At 31.0% G+C, this 22,463-nt stretch overlaps 1 protein-coding gene across 3 annotated transcripts in view; it reads left to right on the top strand.

Annotated features, from left to right (window-relative positions):
* LOC130443534 (axin-1) overlaps positions 1–22,463 on the top strand; it is a 37,435-nt gene that overhangs the window by 3,364 nt on the left and 11,608 nt on the right. For 2 of the 3 annotated variants that reach the window (XM_056778242.1, XM_056778240.1), the window contains exon 1: positions 21,759–21,787. The exons of the other annotated variant lie outside the window; for it this stretch is intronic. In XM_056778242.1, the coding sequence (XP_056634220.1) occupies positions 21,765–21,787 (23 nt within the window). In that variant the 5' untranslated portion in view covers positions 21,759–21,764. Of the gene's footprint in view, positions 1–21,758; positions 21,788–22,463 lie in introns of those variants that run through there. 3 annotated transcript variants of the gene reach the window in all.

Genomic DNA, 22,463 nt, shown 5'->3' with positions numbered 1-22,463 from the left:
CTAACAATATATTTCATTTTTGCACATATTGAGACCCTAAATTAGCACTTACAATGAGAAACTAACAATATATTTGATTTTTGCACATAATGAGACCCTAAATTAGCACTTATAATGAGAAACTAACAATATATTTGATTTTTGCACATATTGAGACCCCAAATTAGCACTTATAATGAGAAACTAACAATATATTTCATTTTTGCACATATTGAGACCCTAAATTAGCACTTACAATGAGAAACTAACAATATATTTGATTTTTGCACATATTGAGACCCTAAATTAGCACTTACAATGAGAAACTAACAATATATTTGATTTTTGCACATATTGAGACCCTAAATTAGCACTTATAATGAGAAACTAACAATATGTTTCATTTTTGCACATATTGAGACCCTAAATTAGCACTTATAATGAGAAACTAACAATATATTTCATTTTTGCACATATTGAGACCCTAAATTAGCACTTACAATGAGAAACTAACAATATATTTCATTTTTGCACATATTGAGACCCTAAATTAGCACTTATAATGAGAAACTAACAATATATTTCATTTTTGCACATATTGAGACCCTAAATTAGCACTTACAATGAGAAACTAACAATATATTTGATTTTTGCACATATTGAGACCCTAAATTAGCACTTACAATGAGAAACTAACAATATATTTGATTTTTGCACATATTGAGACCCTAAATTAGCACTTACAATGAGAAACTAACAATATATTTGATTTTTGCACATATTGAGACCCTAAATTAGCACTTACAATGAGAAACTAACAATATATTTGATTTTTGCACATATTGAGACCCTAAATTAGCACTTACAATGAGAAACTAACAATATATTTCATTTTTGCACATAATGAGACCCTAAATTAGCACTTATAATGAGAAACTAACAGAAACTCCCCCCTATTTTCAATGTCACTAATTTTCATTTTATACGAAGGTCTCAGAAGTATCTGGCTCTTTAAAAAAATTATCAACATCATTCATTGTAGGTAAATATTTGATCACCGTGCCATTTTTTCTAATCTGGGAACAAAAAATAATCCGAGGGGACTAAATCTGGCGAACAGGGTGTATGATGTAGCAATTCAAACTTAATTTAGGTCATTGCAATAACAGATGTGTGAGATGGTGCATTACTTTGATGAAACAGCACTTTCTTCTTAGCCAAATGTGGCCGTTTTTGCTTGATTTAATCGCTCAAACGTTGTAGAAGTTTGCGTAATACTCGCCGTTGATAGTTTTTAGTTTTACAAGATAGTCAATGAAAATTATCCCAAAAAAATCGACGCCATGACCTTGCCTGAAGATGGAAAGGTCTCTGCTGTCATTGGAACCAGGTCCTCCCTTTTCAGTCCATTGTTTTGATTGTTATTTTGTTTCGGGCATGAAGTGATGGACCCACGTTTCATCCTATCTCTAAATGTATCCATTAAAAAATGGCAGTTTATAATTGAATGCTCTTCGATTAATTATATTTTGGCAGATTTTCTGATACTAATTGATTTAACGATAAATACTTGAATTTATTTGTTTTACTATACAGAAGTTATGATTGACGTTATCTTTAAGAGAATCTTCATGTTCTATTATCTTTTTAAGTAATCGTTTTTAGAAGTAGGATCATAGAACGGGGATAACCTTTCATTTAACACATATCAATATTTTTCCAAATGATTTTTAATTACGGTCAAATAAAAGTTTTAAGTATATACACTTAGTCCATTGCTGCTCTAATCTTTCTAGTTCTTTTCAATTATAGTCAGTATTTAAACTTTTCATACGACCCTCGTTAATATTTCAACGATTAAAAAAATACATTTTTGAAGTTATTTCGCGCCTTGTTCCATCCTGTATACACTTTTTTTGTAAATACAATACAATTTTGATTTAAAGTTCTCAGATAACCCTCGTATATATTTCAACGATTTTAAAGTACGTTTTTGAAGTTATTTCGCGCCTTGTTCCATCCTGTATACACTTTTTTTGTAAATACAACACAATTTTGATTTAAAGTTCTCAGATAACCCTCGTATATATTTCAACGATTAATAAAGTACGTTTTTGAAGTTATTTCGCGCCTTGTTCCATCCTGTATACACTTTTTTTGTAAATACAATACAATTTTGATTTAAAGTTCTCAGATAACCCTCGTATATATTTCAACGATTTTAAAGTACGTTTTTGAAGTTATTTCGCGCCTTGTTCCATCCTGTATACACTTTTTTTGTAAATACCACACAATTTTGATTTAAAGTTCTCAGATAACCCTCGTATATATTTCAACGATTAATAAAGTACGTTTTTGAAGTTATTTCGCGCCTTGTTCCATCCTGTATACACTTTTTTTGTAAATACCACACAATTTTGATTTAAAGTTCTCAGATAACCCTCGTATATATTTCAACGATTAATAAAGTACGTTTTTGAAGTTATTTCGCGCCTTGTTCCATCCTGTATATACTTTTTTTGTAAATACCACACAATTTTGATTTAAAGTTCTCAGATAACTCTCGTATATATTTCAACGATTATTAAAGTACGTTTTTGAAGTTATTTCGCGCCTTGTTCCATTCTGTATACACTTTTTTTGTAAATACAACACAATTTTGATTGAAAGTTCTCAGATAACCCTCGTATATATTTCAGCGATTATTAAAGTACGTTTTTGAAGTTATTTCGCGCCTTGTTCCATCCTGTATACACTTTTTTTGTAAATACCACACAATTTTGATTTAAAGTTCTCAGATAACCCTCGTATATATTTCAGCGATTATTAAAGTACGTTTTTGAAGTTATTTCGCGCTTTGTTCCATCCTGTATACACTTTTTTTGTAAATACAACACAATTTTGATTTAAAGTTCTTAGATAACCCTCGTATATATTTCAACGATTTTAAAGTACGTTTTTGAAGTTATTTCGCGCCTTGTTCCATCCTGTATACACTTTTTTTGTAAATACAACACAATTTTGATTTAAAGTTCTCAGATAACCCTCGTATATATTTCAACGATTAATAAAGTACGTTTTTGAAGTTATTTCGCGCCTTGTTCCATCCTGTATACACTTTTTTTGTAAATACAACACAATTTTGATTTAAAGTTCTCAGATAACCCTCGTATATATTTCAACGATTAATAAAGTACGTTTTTGAAGTTATTTCGCGCCTTGTTCCATCCTGTATACACTTTTTTTGTAAATACCACACAATTTTGATTTAAAGTTCTCAGATAACCCTCGTATATATTTCAACGATTAATAAAGTACGTTTTTGAAGTTATTTCGCGCCTTGTTCCATCCTGTATACACTTTTTTTGTAAATACCACACAATTTTGATTTAAAGTTCTCAGATAACCCTCGTATATATTTCAACGATTAATAAAGTACGTTTTTGAAGTTATTTCGCGCCTTGTTCCATCCTGTATACACTTTTTTTGTAAATACCACACAATTTTGATTTAAAGTTCTCAGATAACTCTCGTATATATTTCAACGATTATTAAAGTACGTTTTTGAAGTTATTTCGCGCCTTGTTCCATTCTGTATACACTTTTTTTGTAAATACCACACAATTTTGATTTAAAGTTCTCAGATAACCCTCGTATATATTTCAGCGATTATTAAAGTACGTTTTTGAAGTTATTTCGCGCCTTGTTCCATCCTGTATACACTTTTTTTGTAAATACCACACAATTTTGATTTAAAGTTCTCAGATAACCCTCGTATATATTTCAACGATTATTAAAGTACGTTTTTGAAGTTATTTCGCGCCTTGTTCCATCCTGTATACACTTTTTTTGTAAATACCACACAATTTTGATTTAAAGTTCTCAGATAACCCTCGTATATATTTCAACGATTATTAAAGTACGTTTTTGAAGTTATTTCGCGCCTTGTTCCATCCTGTATACACTTTTTTTGTAAATACCACACAATTTTGATTTAAAGTTCTCAGATAACCCTCGTATATATTTCAACGATTAATAAAGTACGTTTTTGAAGTTATTTCGCGCCTTGTTCCATCCTGTATACACTTTTTTTGTAAATACCACACAATTTTGATTTAAAGTTCTCAGATAACCCTCGTATATATTTCAACGATTAATAAAGTACGTTTTTGAAGTTATTTCGCGCTTTGTTCCATCCTGTATACACTTTTTTTGTAAATACAACACAATTTTGATTGAAAGTTCTCAGATAATCCTCGTATATATTTCAACGATTAATAAAGTACGTTTTTGAAGTTATTTCGCGCTTTGTTCCATCCTGTATACACTTTTTTTGTAAATACAACACAATTTTGATTTAAAGTTCTCAGATAACCCTCGTATATATTTCAACGATTAATAAAGTACGTTTTTGAAGTTATTTCGCGCCTTGTTCCATCCTGTATACACTTTTTTTGTAAATACCACACAATTTTGATTTAAAGTTCTCAGATAACCCTCGTATATATTTCAACGATTAATAAAGTACGTTTTTGAAGTTATTTCGCGCTTTGTTCCATCCTGTATACACTTTTTTTGTAAATACAACACAATTTTGATTGAAAGTTCTCAGATAACCCTCGTATATATTTCAACGATTAATAAAGTACGTTTTTGAAGTTATTTCGCGCCTTGTTCCATTCTGTATACACTTTTTTTGTAAATACCACACAATTTTGATTTAAAGTTCTCAGATAACCCTCGTATATATTTCAGCGATTATTAAAGTACGTTTTTGAAGTTATTTCGCGCCTTGTTCCATCCTGTATACACTTTTTTTGTAAATACCACACAATTTTGATTGAAAGTTCTCAGATAACCCTCGTATATATTTCAACGATTAATAAAGTACGTTTTTGAAGTTATTTCGCGCTTTGTTCCATCCTGTATACACTTTTTTTGTAAATACAACACAATTTTGATTGAAAGTTCTCAGATAATCCTCGTATATATTTCAATGATTAAGAAAGTACAGTTTTGAAATTATTGTTCCATCATGTATACACTTTATTTTTAAATACAACACACTATTGAGTTAAACTTTTCAGAAAACCCTCGTTTATATTTCAACGATTAAGAAAGTACATTTTTGAAATTAGTGTTCCATCCTGTATACACTTTTTTTGTAAATACAACACAATTTTGATTTAAACTGGGATAAATAAGTCATATCTACCCAATAATTTAGATAAAATTGAATTACCCCTCGTACAATTGATTATAGTTTCCATATAGGTTTCAAATATTCGTTTTAGTATCTGAAATATACAAAGAAAAAATCTAATAAATAAGTTTAGAAGTAATGTCACAAAGGTGGCTGAAGTTTCAGTAGGCTCTAGACAACAGAAACAAAAAGAAGTTAAAATGAACATCGAAACGGGTACAAATGTCGTGCTGGCCTCATCAAAGCCAGTTTATAATTTTTAAGTCCACAGCTAGCACGGCCTGACTTGATCTGAAAGACGCCGCGATTATCCGTCGGCGGCGGCGAGAATGTTTGATGACGGGTTTCTTTTGATGTTCGCCGCCGCGCGCCATGGACACACATCTCATTTCCCCATCTCACTCTATCGATATCTGTTTCTTTTTAGATAGCTTGAGGTGAATATAGTACAGTAAAATTAGATCGCGCCGTCGAACTATTTTACTTGAAATGTTCAAAAGGATTTTTGATATTTGTAAAAAATAAATTCTCATTGATGTTTAATTATTGCCGAAAATCTCAAAAATTCCTAAAACAAACAATTCTATTCATTCCGATAAAAGAAATTCATAAAATTCAAATGTTTTGACACGTGATCAAAAACAAAGGATGCACAATCAGCTGTATAGCGACGTCACTAAATAGTAAATCCCAGCTTTTTTTACTTTTGACAGTGCATCTGTAATTTTATTTTATTGTGATTTACAGATATAAATCTGGATTAAATTTTGTTTTGTGTATATTTATCTTTTATTTGAGAACATTTACGGAAGAAAGTGGTTCCTTCCAAGCAGGATAGTCTAAAAATTCAAATGCATTTATAACTTTTAGAAGATATTTCATAGCACTAAAGAATGCTGTTAACTGTTTACTTGTTTACTATGTAATGACGTCAGTGCACTGCCATATTGGAAGTTTAAATCGAAAATTCAAAAAACTTCATTTTAAATGTCATAATAAGTTTAAAAAAATAAGTATTTTCTCAAAAAAAAAATGAATATTGTACATATTCTAAAAGAATCAATTTTTAAATTAGGTTATTAAATATTGAATGATTTTTACGTGGATTGGTCGAGAAAACATTTTTCGTTGTACGTATTCTATTGTATACTAGATACTTGTTAAATTTTGACAGTTACCTTTCGACATTATTTCACAATTTTCATCACTCATTTTGAAGTGTGGTTCGAATTTCACTGTACTATTAACGTTCGCAAACAACCTACCGGCTTCTATGACTGAACTTCAATAGAGGTGGGCGAAACTAATTGTCCTCTACATAAAAAAAATTCTTCAAAATGAAATAAAGATGTTTTCTGTGAAATTTGACGTGTCGGGTACTGTGTTCATGCTTCATACCTTATTAAATAATATTTCTTGGCAAAATAGATACAGAGATAATTCGATGGGAAGTTCACGAATTCTTCACGGGTAGATTTTTTTTTTATAGTCCTTGGTATACTTAACGTTTTCAACCAAGGCCTTCCCACTTCAGTTTATTATTATTTGTTATGAATTACCTCATGTTTCGAAGAAAGGAATTTTTTAAATCAACATTAAATATTTTTACTAAGCTTTTGTTGATACAGCAATTATATTAAACCAAACGTCTTCGTTTTTCCGAAACGTCGTATCGAGTTCAGTATTATTATATTCGTATATTATATTATAATACTAATATCAGATGTCAAGTTTAATAGTTCCAAAATAACATAATTCATGAGAAATCCAACCTCCGTTACTTGTTTCTCGCTAACAGCAGTTAATAGACATATTTTCAAAAGTTATTGACAAATTTATCTTTTCGAGTTAAATTTAAATGGAAATTAAACAAATTCCCATCATTTCGACTAATCAATTGAAGTTTTGTACCTGACTGGCAGTGTCACCTGTCTTTTCTTTCCGCAAAACGCAATCAACCTTCTTCTGTATAGTTGTCGTGAAAAGAATCGAAATCGGAATGCGCCTCTCCGTGAAACGAAGAAGGAAATGATCGACGGAGAATGTCTCCGTTCGCCTTACCATCGCCAACGAAACCTCGAGGCCGTGCATTCTACTGAAAGACAGCGTGCGCTAGACGAAGATAACTTGTAAATCGCGTTTTCTTTGTTTGAGATGCAGGGTAGGACCGACCCGAATTGTTATAAGAAAAAATTATTCGATTATATTAATTTTAAAATCGGAAATTGAATGTGGATCATTAATAAATCAAACTTACGATTCAAAATTAATATTTAGACGTAGTTCAGTTCCTAATTTTTTGTTGAATTGAGTTACCCACGAAAAAATACACAATAACAGTTGAAATTTTGAGGTTATGTTCGAAATTTGCTGTCAAAATCATTTTATTTCTGCCGAATTTGGCAACACTGATCTGAATATGTCAAATCTGAGATAGCTATTTACTTTTTAATGGTGAACGTACTCAGAATGTTGTTTCTGTAATAAAAAATCTTTTGATAATATTAATAATTAAAAACCACTTCTCCAAACATCTATTTATACGTGCAGCCGACCGAAAAATACAGAAAAAAAATATCTTGTTTGCATTTCGCGTAGTAAGCTGTCACACGGACCGTTTTATCTGATTGATTGAATAAATATAGGCGCGAATTAGCTGTCAATCAGCGGCTATTTCAAAGAAACTTTCAAAGCGATTCTACGAACGTATAATAAACAAAAATATGCATATCTATAACTTTTTTCTATCTAATTCTATCTTTATCTAATTTAATGTGATACAAATTCGTCACATTGTTTTACGTTTGAACGGTTTCAATTTTTATTATCTAATTTTTAAATATCGTATATACGAGGGGGATTCGCAGTTTGCTGTCAATCTTTTCAAAATCTGTCTTTGATAACTATCGCATCGTATTATGAACGAGTTGATTTGATTTTGTTATCAAGATGTGCAAAATTATCTCAATAATATTTTTGCTAATGGTGGATTGCTCGGGGAGGTCCATTTGCATTGTACTAGTTGTCCTTGTAAAAGTTACGGATTGTTAACCATTGGGCATGAGCCGCTCCTGTCCTTCAGATACTAGTGTGTGACAGGAACATACGTAATCGTCCATTAAAAATTCATAATTTTGGAATGTCTAATTTAGAAAATATAAGTTCTGATTTCACAACTTTTAATGCCTGTAACTCAGAAACAAAATTTTTTTTCAGTCATTATTTGTTAGGTTTACGTCGAGATTTGAATGATATAAATTCCTTAAATTGTTTTTCCGTTTAAACGGTTCCAAAATCTATTATCTCATTATTAAGTACAATACGAGGGGGATTCTTAAAGTTTCGCTCTATGTACGATACATCTTTATAAATATTTATTGAGGTTAACTTTTAATTGGGTTTTTTCAGTAATTATTTGGTTTAAACGGTTCCAAAATTTATTATTTTATTATTAAATACAATACGAGGGGGATTCTTAAAGTTTCGCTCTATGTACGATACGTCTTTATAAATATTTATTGAGGTTAACTTTTAATTGGGTTTTTTCAGTAATTATTTGGTTTAAACGGTTCCAAAATTTATTATTTTAATATTAAATACAATACGAGGGGGATTCTTAAAGTTTCGCTCTATGTACGATACGTCTTTATAAATATTTATTGAGGTTAACTTTTAATTGGTTTTTTTCAGTAATTATTTGGTTTAAACGGTTCCAAAATTTATTATTTTATTATTAAATACAATACGAGGGGGATTCTTAAAGTTTCGCTCTATGTACGATACGTCTTTATAAATATTTATTGAGGTTAACTTTTAATTGGGTTTTTTCGGTCATTATTTGGTTTAAACGGTTCCAAAATCTATTATTTTATTATTAAATACAATACGAGGGGGATTCTTAAAGTTTCGCTCTATGTACGATACGTCTTTATAAATATTTATTGAGGTTAACTTTTTTCAGTCATTATTTGTTAGGTTTACGTCGAGATTTGAGTGATTGAACTTCGGAGTGTTTATACAGGGAGGACCAATAAATTTTTGCACTTTGTTTTCAACTAATCACATCGTATTTTAGCAGTTTTTGTTTGACTTTATTTTTTTTTAGATAGCTCTATATATATATATTAAATAAGATTCTCTAATATAATAAATATTTCACACGCGTTCTAGATCGCGAAATGAAGAATCCTGTCGAGGAGTTTCTTTTTTTGTTTCCTCTTTGGATCTATACGGTCAAACGCATCGGAATTTAATATGACGAGATATAATAACTGTTCCATTCATATCTATGATATGTACGATATTCGTGTATCTCATTTTTTTTTATTCTCTTTCTCGAATGAATGGTTTTTTTGTTGGTATGATTCAACTAAATGAAATAGTCCGGGAGCGGTGAATCCATCATGGTACCAAGGATAACAGTTGTATTTTTATTAGTATTTTGAGCCGCTGAATCCAAATTCACCCGGCCTTTTTGCGAAAAACCGGTACGTTTTCTTTGAATCGCAATTGTTTAAACAGATTATTTTATCATTGGCCCTACTGCACGCGGCGGCGTTGATCGCTCCCGGACTAAAAAAATGATAAATCGTATATTAATCAGAATGTCATCTTATTTGACTTACATGTACTGATAATGTTTGTTTTCTGTTAAACGATTTGTTTTTGGTGAAAACGCGCGGAAACTTTTTGAAACACTATCGTTAAATTACGAGGTGCGATCGATAAATACATGTAATGAATTTTCGGAACATTTTAAATTGAAAATAGTGACAAAAAATGTTAAAATCGGTCTGTGGCGATTAAAAGCCGCGATTGGCAACCGTTCCGCGGTAGAAGGTTCTTGGTTTTTTCCAAAATCGGGTATATTGGAGAGGATCAATTTGATTGCATGCTATTTGGATATTCTGAGATGAGTTCCACTGATTTTTCGTCTAATTTTAAACAATAAAAACAATTTCTTTGCCAAACTTGTTAAACAGCGTCAGGATACAATTCACACTTCCTAAAACCATTGATGAAGGATGTGACAGTGAGTTTTTGATAAACACTAACTTCATATTGTCCTTTTCCACATTCGCCATGTATTCGTAGAAGATATCGCTACGTATCCAGCTGCTCTTTCACCTAAGTGCCATTTTGAAGGTGTGTTATCCACTAGTGCGTTGGAAAAAGTCTTTCCGTTTGCAGAAAATACTTAAATTGCTGCAATTGTCTCTTTTTCGTTTATCTATTTTAAAAATTCTTAAATCTTTGGATGCTAGAACCTCTTCCTGTTTTAGGCCACTTGGAGAACCTCGTCACGTCACCATTGATTATTCTTTCGGGGTGTTCAGAAATATCAGAAACGTTTAAATATCCTTTTTTCACTGTACGTGCATATTCCTTTTGAAAAAACAAGAATTTTCACACCTCACGGGCTTTTTTTGCATCGTACATGCATATTCCTCTTGAAAAACTTGAATTTTGACACCTCACGGGCCTTTTTTCGTCGTACATGCATATTTTTCTTAAAAAAACAAGAATTTTCACACCTCACGGGCTTTTTTTGCATCGTACATGCATATTCCTCTTGAAAAACATGAATTTTGACACCCCACGGGCCTTTTTTCGTCGTACATGCATATTCCTCTTGAAAAACATGAATTTTGACACCCCACGGGCCTTTTTTCGTCGTACATGCATATTTTTCTTAAAAAAACAAGAATTTTGACACCCCATATGCCTTTTTTCATTGTATATGTATATTCCTTTTGAAAAAACAAGAATTTTGACACCCCACGGGCCTTTTTTCGTCGTACATGCATATTCCTCTTGAAAAACATGAATTTTGACACCCCACGGGCCTTCTTTCGTCGTACATGCATATTTTTCTTAAAAAACAAGAATTTTCACACCTCACGGGCTTTTTTTGCATCGTAAATGCATATTCCTCTTGAAAAACATGAATTTTCACATCCCACGGGCCTTTTTTCGTCGTACATGCATATTCCTCTTGAAAAACATGAATTTTGACACCCCACGGGCCTTTTTTCGTCGTACATGCATATTTTTCTTAAAAAAACAAGAATTTTGACACCCCATATGCCTTTTTTCATTGTATATGCATATTCCTTTTGAAAAAACAAGAATTTTCACACCCCACGGGCCTTTTTTCGTCGTACATGCACATTTTTCTTAAAAAAAACAAGAATTTTGACACCCCATAGGCCTTTTTTCATTGTGTGAAAGCCATTTTATAAGCAGTTTAAGCCTTTACCAAGCCCAAAATCATTTTCTTTTTGAAGACTCAAAGTGATTATGTGCTTAGTCGACTTTCGCCCCGAAGGTTTCGAGTTCAATCGGCATATTTTGTAGTTATTTCGTTTTTTTTTTACGATATATAATACAAAAATCTTCAAAACAGCCCCCTACCAACCTCCAAATCAAATTAGTTAGCGATCGCAGTAAATAGGTTTCACCACAAAACCCGACCAAGGGTTGAATTTTGCGGGTAGGGGTCTCAACTTCACGTTATAAATTATAATAATTTTCATGACACAACGAGTCGTTATTAATAACCAAATCGTCGACTTGATAAGTTTGAAAAATTGAAATGTTTCATCTTAACTCGAGAGCCGTTTGGCGATTTCAAAAGAACGCATTATTTTAAAAATAAGTAACCCGTCAGTCAATAAATAAATTTCGTGCCGCTAACCGACTGTTCATGAAATAAAAGCAGCAAATTCAATAAAGAAATAACAAGACGCGTCACTTCAAAGCGACAACACAAGAAAAATTAAATAAGAAATTAAAAGCAAAAAGTGAGAAGCTCTCATAAATTTCGACATCAAACAGACCGCATCGGTGTATTTTACTACCAGTATTAGAATGGTTTTAGACCAGCTTTAACTTACACAATGCTAACAATATAATTACGAGGCGTACAGAAAAAATAATATACCGAAAAAGCTTTCAATTAATTCAGTTTTACCATTGATTGATCCAATGTAGATAAATCAGGACTAAAACATTTTCACGACGCTGGTTTTGCTCCATTTTGATCATTTTTTGATGTGACACACAGTCAAAAGCTTTTTTATAGTCAATAAAACATACGATAAAGTATTTGCTTGCTTTGTTGTATCACATAACGATGACCAATTTTTTCCATGTTTAAAAATTCGCTGAAAACAAATACTAAACAACGTGTCAAGTACTTCTGGGCCCATCCTCGTATAATAAGAGTTTTTCAATAAGAAGTTCTTCCGGAATTTTGTAATTCGGATCTGCAGCATGTCATTACCTATCATACAAGTTACCGCCGTTTTTAATTCCCCATTTTTTTTTGTATTTCAATATATCTGTCGATGTTTTATGTTATGAAAAGAAAATAAATTTTAAAAAAAAAAGTATCCCGCATAATGTACACACTTGCGGAACTTATACATCGACTAAAATATAATAATTAAATTTAACCAACCCATAAAAGCTTGATAACACATTAAAACTGAAAACCGGTAAAGATTAAAAATGTTAATTCTGAATCCGAAGCATTATTAGCAGCTGTTTTTCAGGCGGCACTTTCTTTTCTTCTCTGTCTTCAGTCCGACCCGTATAGAGTTGGAAGTTATGAATATCTTTTTTATAAATAACTGTTACTGTAACTAAATTTCAACTCGCGTCGTATGTAACGTTTCCGAAAAGACAATTTTTCAATTACCATTTTCATTTTTAAACCCTTCTCACAATAGTGACGGTAAAAAAATTTTTAGAAATGAAGACCCTCATACATAAACTAAATTATAAATAAAGTATAACAAAATATGATACCAAAAATTCAATTGATAACGAAATAGTTTAATTTATTTCGCTTTGTATGAAAAATAATACAAAATAAAACTTCTCGATCGTTCAGTTCCAAAATAACGTATCTCGACAATGTAATTATGTTCGTCCACCTTTACATTGCATCCATGTCCATCACCGCAGGCAGTCCCAACGGTCGATGGGCGATGTAAGGGGGGTACTGAATGGTGGGCGGCGAGTTCTTTGAAGCCCAGAAAGTTCTTCTTCTCAGTCGGCGGCGTTGGTTCTATAAGTCGTACCGCTCTGGCTGGTCGGTACCGCGGTTGCTGACCTCGGCTAAAACTGCAGCCACCATCGATTGGACGCTACGTTGCCAAGTCGTAATATTTTTTATATATCCTTTAACTGTATTATTAAGATGAAGAAAACAATTTCACAAATGTTTAATTTCAAATTTTGATGAAATAATTAATTACGTCAATTGTTGTTGTAGAAATTATTCATCGGTTATAATTATGTTAATGTTTTCGTGTACATTATTGAAACTTGGCAACGATGGAGTTTGGACGTATGTTACATCACATATATGAAGAATGGTGGCTTCACGGGTATTAGTGAGGTTCTAGAACGAACTCACAACTAGTTATTACTAATTTTCCAAGCATTGAATCCAGCACGACGTAAAATTCAGTTTATAATTTTTTTAATGTTGGACTTTTATAAAATATTAATGATAGTGTCGGCACTATAAATAAAAGTTAGGTATAATTAATTGAATATATATTTTGCTGCATTTTTTCCAAATATAATATGACGTTAATTGAATCAAAAACGTTACGTAATTGAAATAATTTTTAAAAATCCCTTTAACGATAATAAATAACGTTACCATCTGGATCTTATTTTCATATAATTTATTCAAACGTTAATTTACAAAGAGAGTACATTTTCATTGCCGAAATAACCGTAATTTTTTCTACCACAAACCCACATGATGAAAAATTAGATTCAGAAATATCTTTGTATCTCAATTATTGAACAAGCTGTGTGAAGTTCTATTTTAAAAATATAAAAAGTTCTGTATAAAATGAGGTGAGAGGCTCGCGACAGGGACGTAATCAGGACGCACTAGATAAAAAAAAAAATAATTACGTTACACAGAAGAAAATTTTAAATTAGAACGAAATTTTCTTCTTCTTGGACCTTAATAATTCTACACTACTATCCGAAGGACAGGAGCGGCTCAAGCCCAATGGTTAACAATCCATAATTTTTACAGGGACAATCTGTACAATCTAAAGATAGCAAAAATGAAAAGTACTCTTTGTAAATTATGAAATTTATGGTTATCGTTGTACTTGCCAAGGAAATCGTTCGACATAACGACACATCCTGAAGAAAATTATCATAAATTGTGATCTCGGTCCCGGAACATCCTGTATGTTTCGCCGAATGTTTTTTTTTGATTTCATGTTTTGTTAAGACAATTTCTGTACCTTTAATCTATTTTCTAACTACTTAGATGTCTGTCCTATGTGAATATAATTACAAGGTACTAGATTTTGCTGTTTCAATAGCTTCGTATTCAAGATCTGGTATTTGAATTTCAATTCATGTCACAAAAAAGATCACTGATTGTTTATTTGGCTGATAGAGCGATCAAATTTTCAGTTTGTGTATATTTTGTGATCCCCTCGTTCTTATCATAGTATTTACATTGTTGTCGGGTTTAAGAAATGTAATGAAATTTGCTGATTCAAAATGATCACTAATAATTTTTGAAATCTCGAATATTTTCCATAAAAGTTGTAATTTCGGGGTCATAGCTAAATTTATTATCACAATCGGAGCATGAAATTTAGATTTCTATAATTTATTTTATAAAATTTCATAAATATTCGAAAATTTATACAATTTTTTTGCTCACCCTCGTAATATATGTTGAATTTTTTATGATTCAATCAAGTATTTCGTGTAATTTCATCAAAGGACGCCCTTTAATGGCTTCAGTGGCATTGAGAATATTCAAAAATGTACTGTTTTACTTTTTTGCTTACCCTCGTAATATATGTGGAATTTTTCGAAACTGAAGTATAAAAGTGTATGACTCAATAAAATATTTCGTGTAATTTCACCAAAGGACACCCTTTAATGGCTTCAGTGGCATTGAGAATATTCAAAAATGTACTGTTTTACTTTTTTGCTTACCCTCGTAATATAAGTGGAATTTTTCGAAACTGAAGTATAAAAGTGTATGACTCAATCAAGTATTTCGTGTAATTTCACCAAAGGACGCCCTTTAATTGCTTCGGTGGCATTGAGAATATTCAAAAATGTACTGTTTTACTTTTTTGCTTACCCTCGTAATATAAGTGGAATTTTTCGAAACTGAAGTATAAAAGTGTATGACTCAATAAAGTATTTCGTGTAATTTCATCAAAGGACGCCCTTTAATGGCTTCGGTGACATTGAAAATATTCAAAAATGTACTGTTTTACTTTTTTGCTTACCCTCGTAATATATGTGGAATTTTTCGAAACTGAAGTATAAAAGTGTATGACTCAATCAAGTATTTCGTGTAATTTCACCAAAGGACACCCTTTAATGGCTTCAGTGGCATTGAGAATATTCAAAAATGTACTGTTTTACTTTTTTGCTTACCCTCGTAATATATGTGGAATTTTTCGAAACTGAAGTATAAAAGTGTATGACTCAATCAAGTATTTCGTGTAATTTCACCAAAGGACACCCTTTAATGGCTTCAGTGGCATTGAGAATATTCAAAAATGTACTGTTTTACTTTTTTGCTTACCCTCGTAATATAAGTGGAATTTTTCGAAACTGAAGTATAAAAGTGTATGACTCAATCAAGTATTTCGTGTAATTTCACCAAAGGACGCCCTTTAATTGCTTCGGTGGCATTGAGAATATTCAAAAATGTACTGTTTTACTTTTTTGCTTACCCTCGTAATATAAGTGGAATTTTTCGAAACTGAAGTATAAAAGTGTATGACTCAATAAAGTATTTCGTGTAATTTCATCAAAGGACGCCCTTTAATTGCTTCGGTGGCATTGAGAATATTCAAAAATGTACTGTTTTACTTTTTTGCTTACCCTCGTAATATAAGTGGAATTTTTCGAAACTGAAGTATAAAAGTGTATGACTCAATAAAGTATTTCGTGTAATTTCATCAAAGGACGCCCTTTAATTGCTTCGGTGGCATTGAGAATATTCAAAAATGTACTGTTTTACTTTTTTGCTTACCCTCGTAATATAAGTGGAATTTTTCGAAACTGAAGTATAAAAGTGTATGACTCAATAAAGTATTTCGTGTAATTTCATCAAAGGACGCCCTTTAATTGCTTCGGTGGCATTGAGAATATTCAAAAATGTACTGTTTTACTTTTTTGCTTACCCTCGTAATATAAGTGGAATTTTTCGAAACTGAAGTATAAAAGTGTATGACTCAATAAAATATTTCGTGTAATTTCACCAAAGGACACCCTTTAATGGCTTCAGTGGCATTGAGAATATTCAAAAATGTACTGTTTTACTTTTTTGCTTACCCTCGTAATATAAGTGGAATTTTTCGAAACTGAAGTATAAAAGTGTATGACTCAATCAAGTATTTCGTGTAATTTCACCAAAGGACGCCCTTTAATTGCTTCGGTGGCATTGAGAATATTCAAAAATGTACTGTTTTACTTTTTTGCTTACCCTCGTAATATAAGTGGAATTTTTCGAAACTGAAGTATAAAAGTGTATGACTCAATAAAGTATTTCGTGTAATTTCATCAAAGGACGCCCTTTAATTGCTTCGGTGGCATTGAGAATATTCAAAAATGTACTGTTTTACTTTTTTGCTTACCCTCGTAATATAAGTGGAATTTTTCGAAACTGAAGTATAAAAGTGTATGACTCAATAAAGTATTTCGTGTAATTTCATCAAAGGACGCCCTTTAATTGCTTCGGTGGCATTGAGAATATTCAAAAATGTACTGTTTTACTTTTTTGCTTACCCTCGTAATATAAGTGGAATTTTTCGAAACTGAAGTATAAAAGTGTATGACTCAATAAAATATTTCGTGTAATTTCACCAAAGGACACCCTTTAATGGCTTCAGTGGCATTGAGAATATTCAAAAATGTACTGTTTTACTTTTTTGCTTACCCTCGTAATATAAGTGGAATTTTTCGAAACTGAAGTATAAAAGTGTATGACTCAATAAAGTATTTCGTGTAATTTCATCAAAGGACGCCCTTTAATTGCTTCGGTGGCATTGAGAATATTCAAAAATGTACTGTTTTACTTTTTTGCTTACCCTCGTAATATAAGTGGAATTTTTCGAAACTGAAGTATAAAAGTGTATGACTCAATAAAGTATTTCGTGTAATTTCATCAAAGGACACCCTTTAATGGCTTCAGTGGCATTGAGAATATTCAAAAATGTACTGTTTTACTTTTTTGCTTACCCTCGTAATATAAGTGGAATTTTTCGAAACTGAAGTATAAAAGTGTATGACTCAATAAAATATTTCGTGTAATTTCACCAAAGGACACCCTTTAATGGCTTCAGTGGCATTGAGAATATTCAAAAATGTACTGTTTTACTTTTTTGCTTACCCTCGTAATATAAGTGGAATTTTTCGAAACTGAAGTATAAAAGTGTATGACTCAATAAAGTATTTCGTGTAATTTCACCAAAGGACACCCTTTAATGGCTTCAGTGGCATTGAGAATATTCAAAAATGTACTGTTTTACTTTTTTGCTTACCCTCGTAATATAAGTGGAATTTTTCGAAACTGAAGTATAAAAGTGTATGACTCAATAAAATATTTCGTGTAATTTCACCAAAGGACACCCTTTAATGGCTTCAGTGGCATTGAGAATATTCAAAAATGTACTGTTTTACTTTTTTGCTTACCCTCGTAATATAAGTGGAATTTTTCGAAACTGAAGTATAAAAGTGTATGACTCAATAAAGTATTTCGTGTAATTTCATCAAAGGACGCCCTTTAATTGCTTCGGTGGCATTGAGAATATTCAAAAATGTACTGTTTTACTTTTTTGCTTACCCTCGTAATATAAGTGGAATTTTTCGAAACTGAAGTATAAAAGTGTATGACTCAATAAAGTATTTCGTGTAATTTCATCAAAGGACACCCTTTAATGGCTTCAGTGGCATTGAGAATATTCAAAAATGTACTGTTTTACTTTTTTGCTTACCCTCGTAATATAAGTGGAATTTTTCGAAACTGAAGTATAAAAGTGTATGACTCAATAAAATATTTCGTGTAATTTCACCAAAGGACACCCTTTAATGGCTTCAGTGGCATTGAGAATATTCAAAAATGTACTGTTTTACTTTTTTGCTTACCCTCGTAATATAAGTGGAATTTTTCGAAACTGAAGTATAAAAGTGTATGACTCAATAAAGTATTTCGTGTAATTTCACCAAAGGACACCCTTTAATGGCTTCAGTGGCATTGAGAATATTCAAAAATGTACTGTTTTACTTTTTTGCTTACCCTCGTAATATAAGTGGAATTTTTCGAAACTGAAGTATAAAAGTGTATGACTCAATAAAATATTTCGTGTAATTTCACCAAAGGACACCCTTTAATGGCTTCAGTGGCATTGAGAATATTCAAAAATGTACTGTTTTACTTTTTTGCTTACCCTCGTAATATAAGTGGAATTTTTCGAAACTGAAGTATAAAAGTGTATGACTCAATAAAGTATTTCGTGTAATTTCATCAAAGGACGCCCTTTAATTGCTTCGGTGGCATTGAGAATATTCAAAAATGTACTGTTTTACTTTTTTGCTTACCCTCGTAATATAAGTGGAATTTTTCGAAACTGAAGTATAAAAGTGTATGACTCAATAAAATATTTCGTGTAATTTCACCAAAGGACACCCTTTAATGGCTTCAGTGGCATTGAGAATATTCAAAAATGTACTGTTTTACTTTTTTGCTTACCCTCGTAATATAAGTGGAATTTTTCGAAACTGAAGTATAAAAGTGTATGACTCAATCAAGTATTTCGTGTAATTTCATCAAAGGACACCCTTTAATGGCTTCAGTGGCATTGAGAATATTCAAAAATGTACTGTTTTACTTTTTTGGTCACCCTCGTAATATATGTTGACTTTTTGCTGCTAAAATACGAAAATCTATCACTACATTAAGTATTTTCTCAAATTTAACTAAAGTATATCCTTTCAAGTCGTTAAAGGAACTAAAAAAAAGATCGGGAGTTTCTAAAAATATATTATTTTATTTTTTTCTTACTCTCGTAACATACGCCAACTTTTTCACGAAAGTATCATCATTTTAATTACTTGTTTTGTTAAATATCTATAGGGTTTTAGAAATCCCTAACAACACATTATTTTAAATTGTTTATCGCCCTCGTAACTTTTTTAATATAAAGGTTTCATCAAATTTTCGTAAAGTGCAAAAGTTTCGCTGTGTAAAGTGACAGATCGAAGTGATTGACATTTGATTGAATCAGCAAAAGAACTATCGGAGATTAACCAACACCCACTGACATTATTGACATATTTACATTGTACCAATTGCGTCCAGCGCCATCTATATTGTTGAACGCTTGCTGTCAGTTATAAATTGAATAAAAATTGTAAAACTTTTCTATTGTTTCCCAATCTAATAAAAAGGTTTTCGCAAACAATTATGCCTAAGTCCACATCTGGCTACTTTTATGGATATACACAGAAATATATACCTGAAAAATCTCGGAAGGTACAAAAATTTAACGGCAGAATAGAGCACAGATGTTGGACAGAATTCTGATGTTTCTCAGCCCTATGGCAATGGGTGTGGTCCAGTCGTTTTTCTAATAACTATTCTAATTATTGGTCTACCAAGTAAATCCCTTTTTGATTAGATAGCGACGTGATATGGTCACCTGTCTTGTTGTGAAAATTACCACTTCACAGTTTTATTAGCAGGTAATATTTTTGACGACTCGTTAGAAACCGTACGGAAAATGGAATAATGATTCGATCAAACAAAAATACCCGATGTAATGTTTTAATTATTTCCTTATTTATTTTATTGTATTCGATTCTGCGCATATTTTCCGTGGGGGATTGGTTGAATAGTTTTGTGGTTTCGCCAGGGATTCGATTTGAAAGATTTTAAATGCAATTTCCTTGTTTTCCACTGTTTTTCTTGCGAGATTCCGTATCTAGAATTTTCAGACGTCGCGTGTTCGCCAAACTGACACGTTTTGCCTTTTACTTCAATTTTAGGCGTTCGAAAGTGCCGAAATTATTTCTCGGATGAAGAATTCAATCATGTAAGACCTTTTTTGCTGATATATAATCTATTTCATTATAATTTTTTTATTAATTTGATATTTTAACCATTAACGATGTGTTTAGTATTTTAAACAATACAAGAAAAATATTTTTTCTTTTTTAATTGCATTTTTTACAGTTTTTAGTCAATTTTCAACGATGTACATTATGACGAATGTCGATTGTTAAATGTTGTTGCCCCCGTATATCAGGTATCTTGATATACACGAATGATATATAAGTAAAAAATGACTTTTTTCGTATTAAAATTATCTTCTATTCTACAACGACATGCATTGGAATTTGATTCTTTATTCCGTTTGTAGTTAACAAAAAATGTGTGATTAGATATCAAATATTTTGTTCAAAAATAATCCTGTTTATGGTTTGAATGTATTGGGAATTGAAAAATGTCGCCATCGCTTAGAGACGTGTCGAACTATTCGAATCAATTACAGATTCCAACCGGTTAGTGTTCATTTTACTTAGTAGGTGGCGTCGGTAATTCTGTTGACAAATTTTGTTTGTATACCTATACAGAATTAAAAATAACATTTTTTTTTTATTATGCCATTTGTGAAATTAAAATAGACTCAGTTAGTTATTATTTGTCATCATGGAAGTAAAACAAGCAATAGGTTACCTCAAGTTATATATTTATTAAAATTTTCTTAAAATTATTAGTTTTACTTGTTTATCATAAAGAACAATAACTATTACAATATTGTACTCAGGATATTTATTGTTTATTATACAATTAAATTAAGTACGTATTACCTTCTTTTCTATTTTTTTTTGTTTTAATACCATATTATTTGTTTATAGTCCAAATTTTTTGTTTTAAATCTATTTATTAAATGTTATTAATATGTTACATAAATATATAGATAACCTTACTTTTTAACGAGCAAATTTAGTTATTTGTGCCCCACAATTTATTTTAGTTTAACAAGTAACTACTATTTGTTTATTAAATATCAATCACAAGATAGAAAAATAAATTTTCAAAATATGGGCATTTTTCAAAAAAAAAAAATCTTTAAAAATTGCATATAAATAGGATGGTTTTGATATATAAATGTTTCACATAACTCACAATATCATAAAAGAATATTAATAAATCCAAATAAACAATAAATTGTGATTTTAATGTGATTTTCTCAATATCAATATCCAAAAAAATGACTGTTTATATGCAATGACTAAATAGTATTCTATCTATGCTATTCAATATCTAATTATATTGATAACGTGCATTTATGTATTGAAAGTACTTATTCCCCACTCAAATGAATCTGTACATCGATCGAAGAAAATCTCAACTTCTGCGTTGTTCTATAGCCATATTGTTCATTCGACTGTCTATCATAACGGTTGCACCTATCATACCCCAAATTCATATAATAATTCAAAAAACTTATAATAACCTCCAGTTGTTTATTCTACATAAAAGCTCCTTTCAGTGTACATGTACAGTTTTTTTAATATGGGGTAGGTTACGAATACTGTTCGTAAAAAGATTGTTGTGTGTTCGGAATGGATTAAATAAAATATTAATTGTAGTAGATGTTAAATGTAGTTTTTGGATGTGCATGAAATGTTTTAAATAGATAATATTCTTTTCATTATATTAATATTTACCTATATGCCCTATTGTAATAGCCACATCTCAATAATTTCTACGTGGATGAACATGGTTGGGCTTAACTATGTTTATGAAATTTGATATGGAGCTTTTTTACCTGAGATTTATTATGTTCAAGGGCTTTGTATTCGTTTATTAAATATGATTTCATAATTCCAATTATATTTCATTAAATTTTAAGATATTAGGGTAGTTTCGAACGTTCTACCATTGTAGTTTGGCTTGGTTCATATCGATTAGTCAACACCACACCCCAAGCTCAAGTCTCCATTTGCTTTTGTTATAATCGAACAAAAGTCAGAATTTAATTTCAATAAATATTATTTTTTCTATTATATTGTAACTGATTTAAAAAAAATTATTATTTACATAATTATCTTTAAAATGCTGATTATATTCAACAACTCAAGCATAAAAGTGAAAAGTGATTGTGTAAAATTCTATCAAATTTACTATTTACTATCTGAATGACCTACAAAATAAGATAGCTTCCCTTTCACTTGGATTATTTACCTCTAATCA

Source organism: Diorhabda sublineata, chromosome 4 (genome assembly GCF_026230105.1).
Source record: "Diorhabda sublineata isolate icDioSubl1.1 chromosome 4, icDioSubl1.1, whole genome shotgun sequence".
Classification (NCBI taxonomy): domain Eukaryota; kingdom Metazoa; phylum Arthropoda; class Insecta; order Coleoptera; family Chrysomelidae; genus Diorhabda; species Diorhabda sublineata.
Note: the sequence above shows the minus strand (reverse complement) of the source record. Positions and strands in the feature narration are given on the sequence as shown.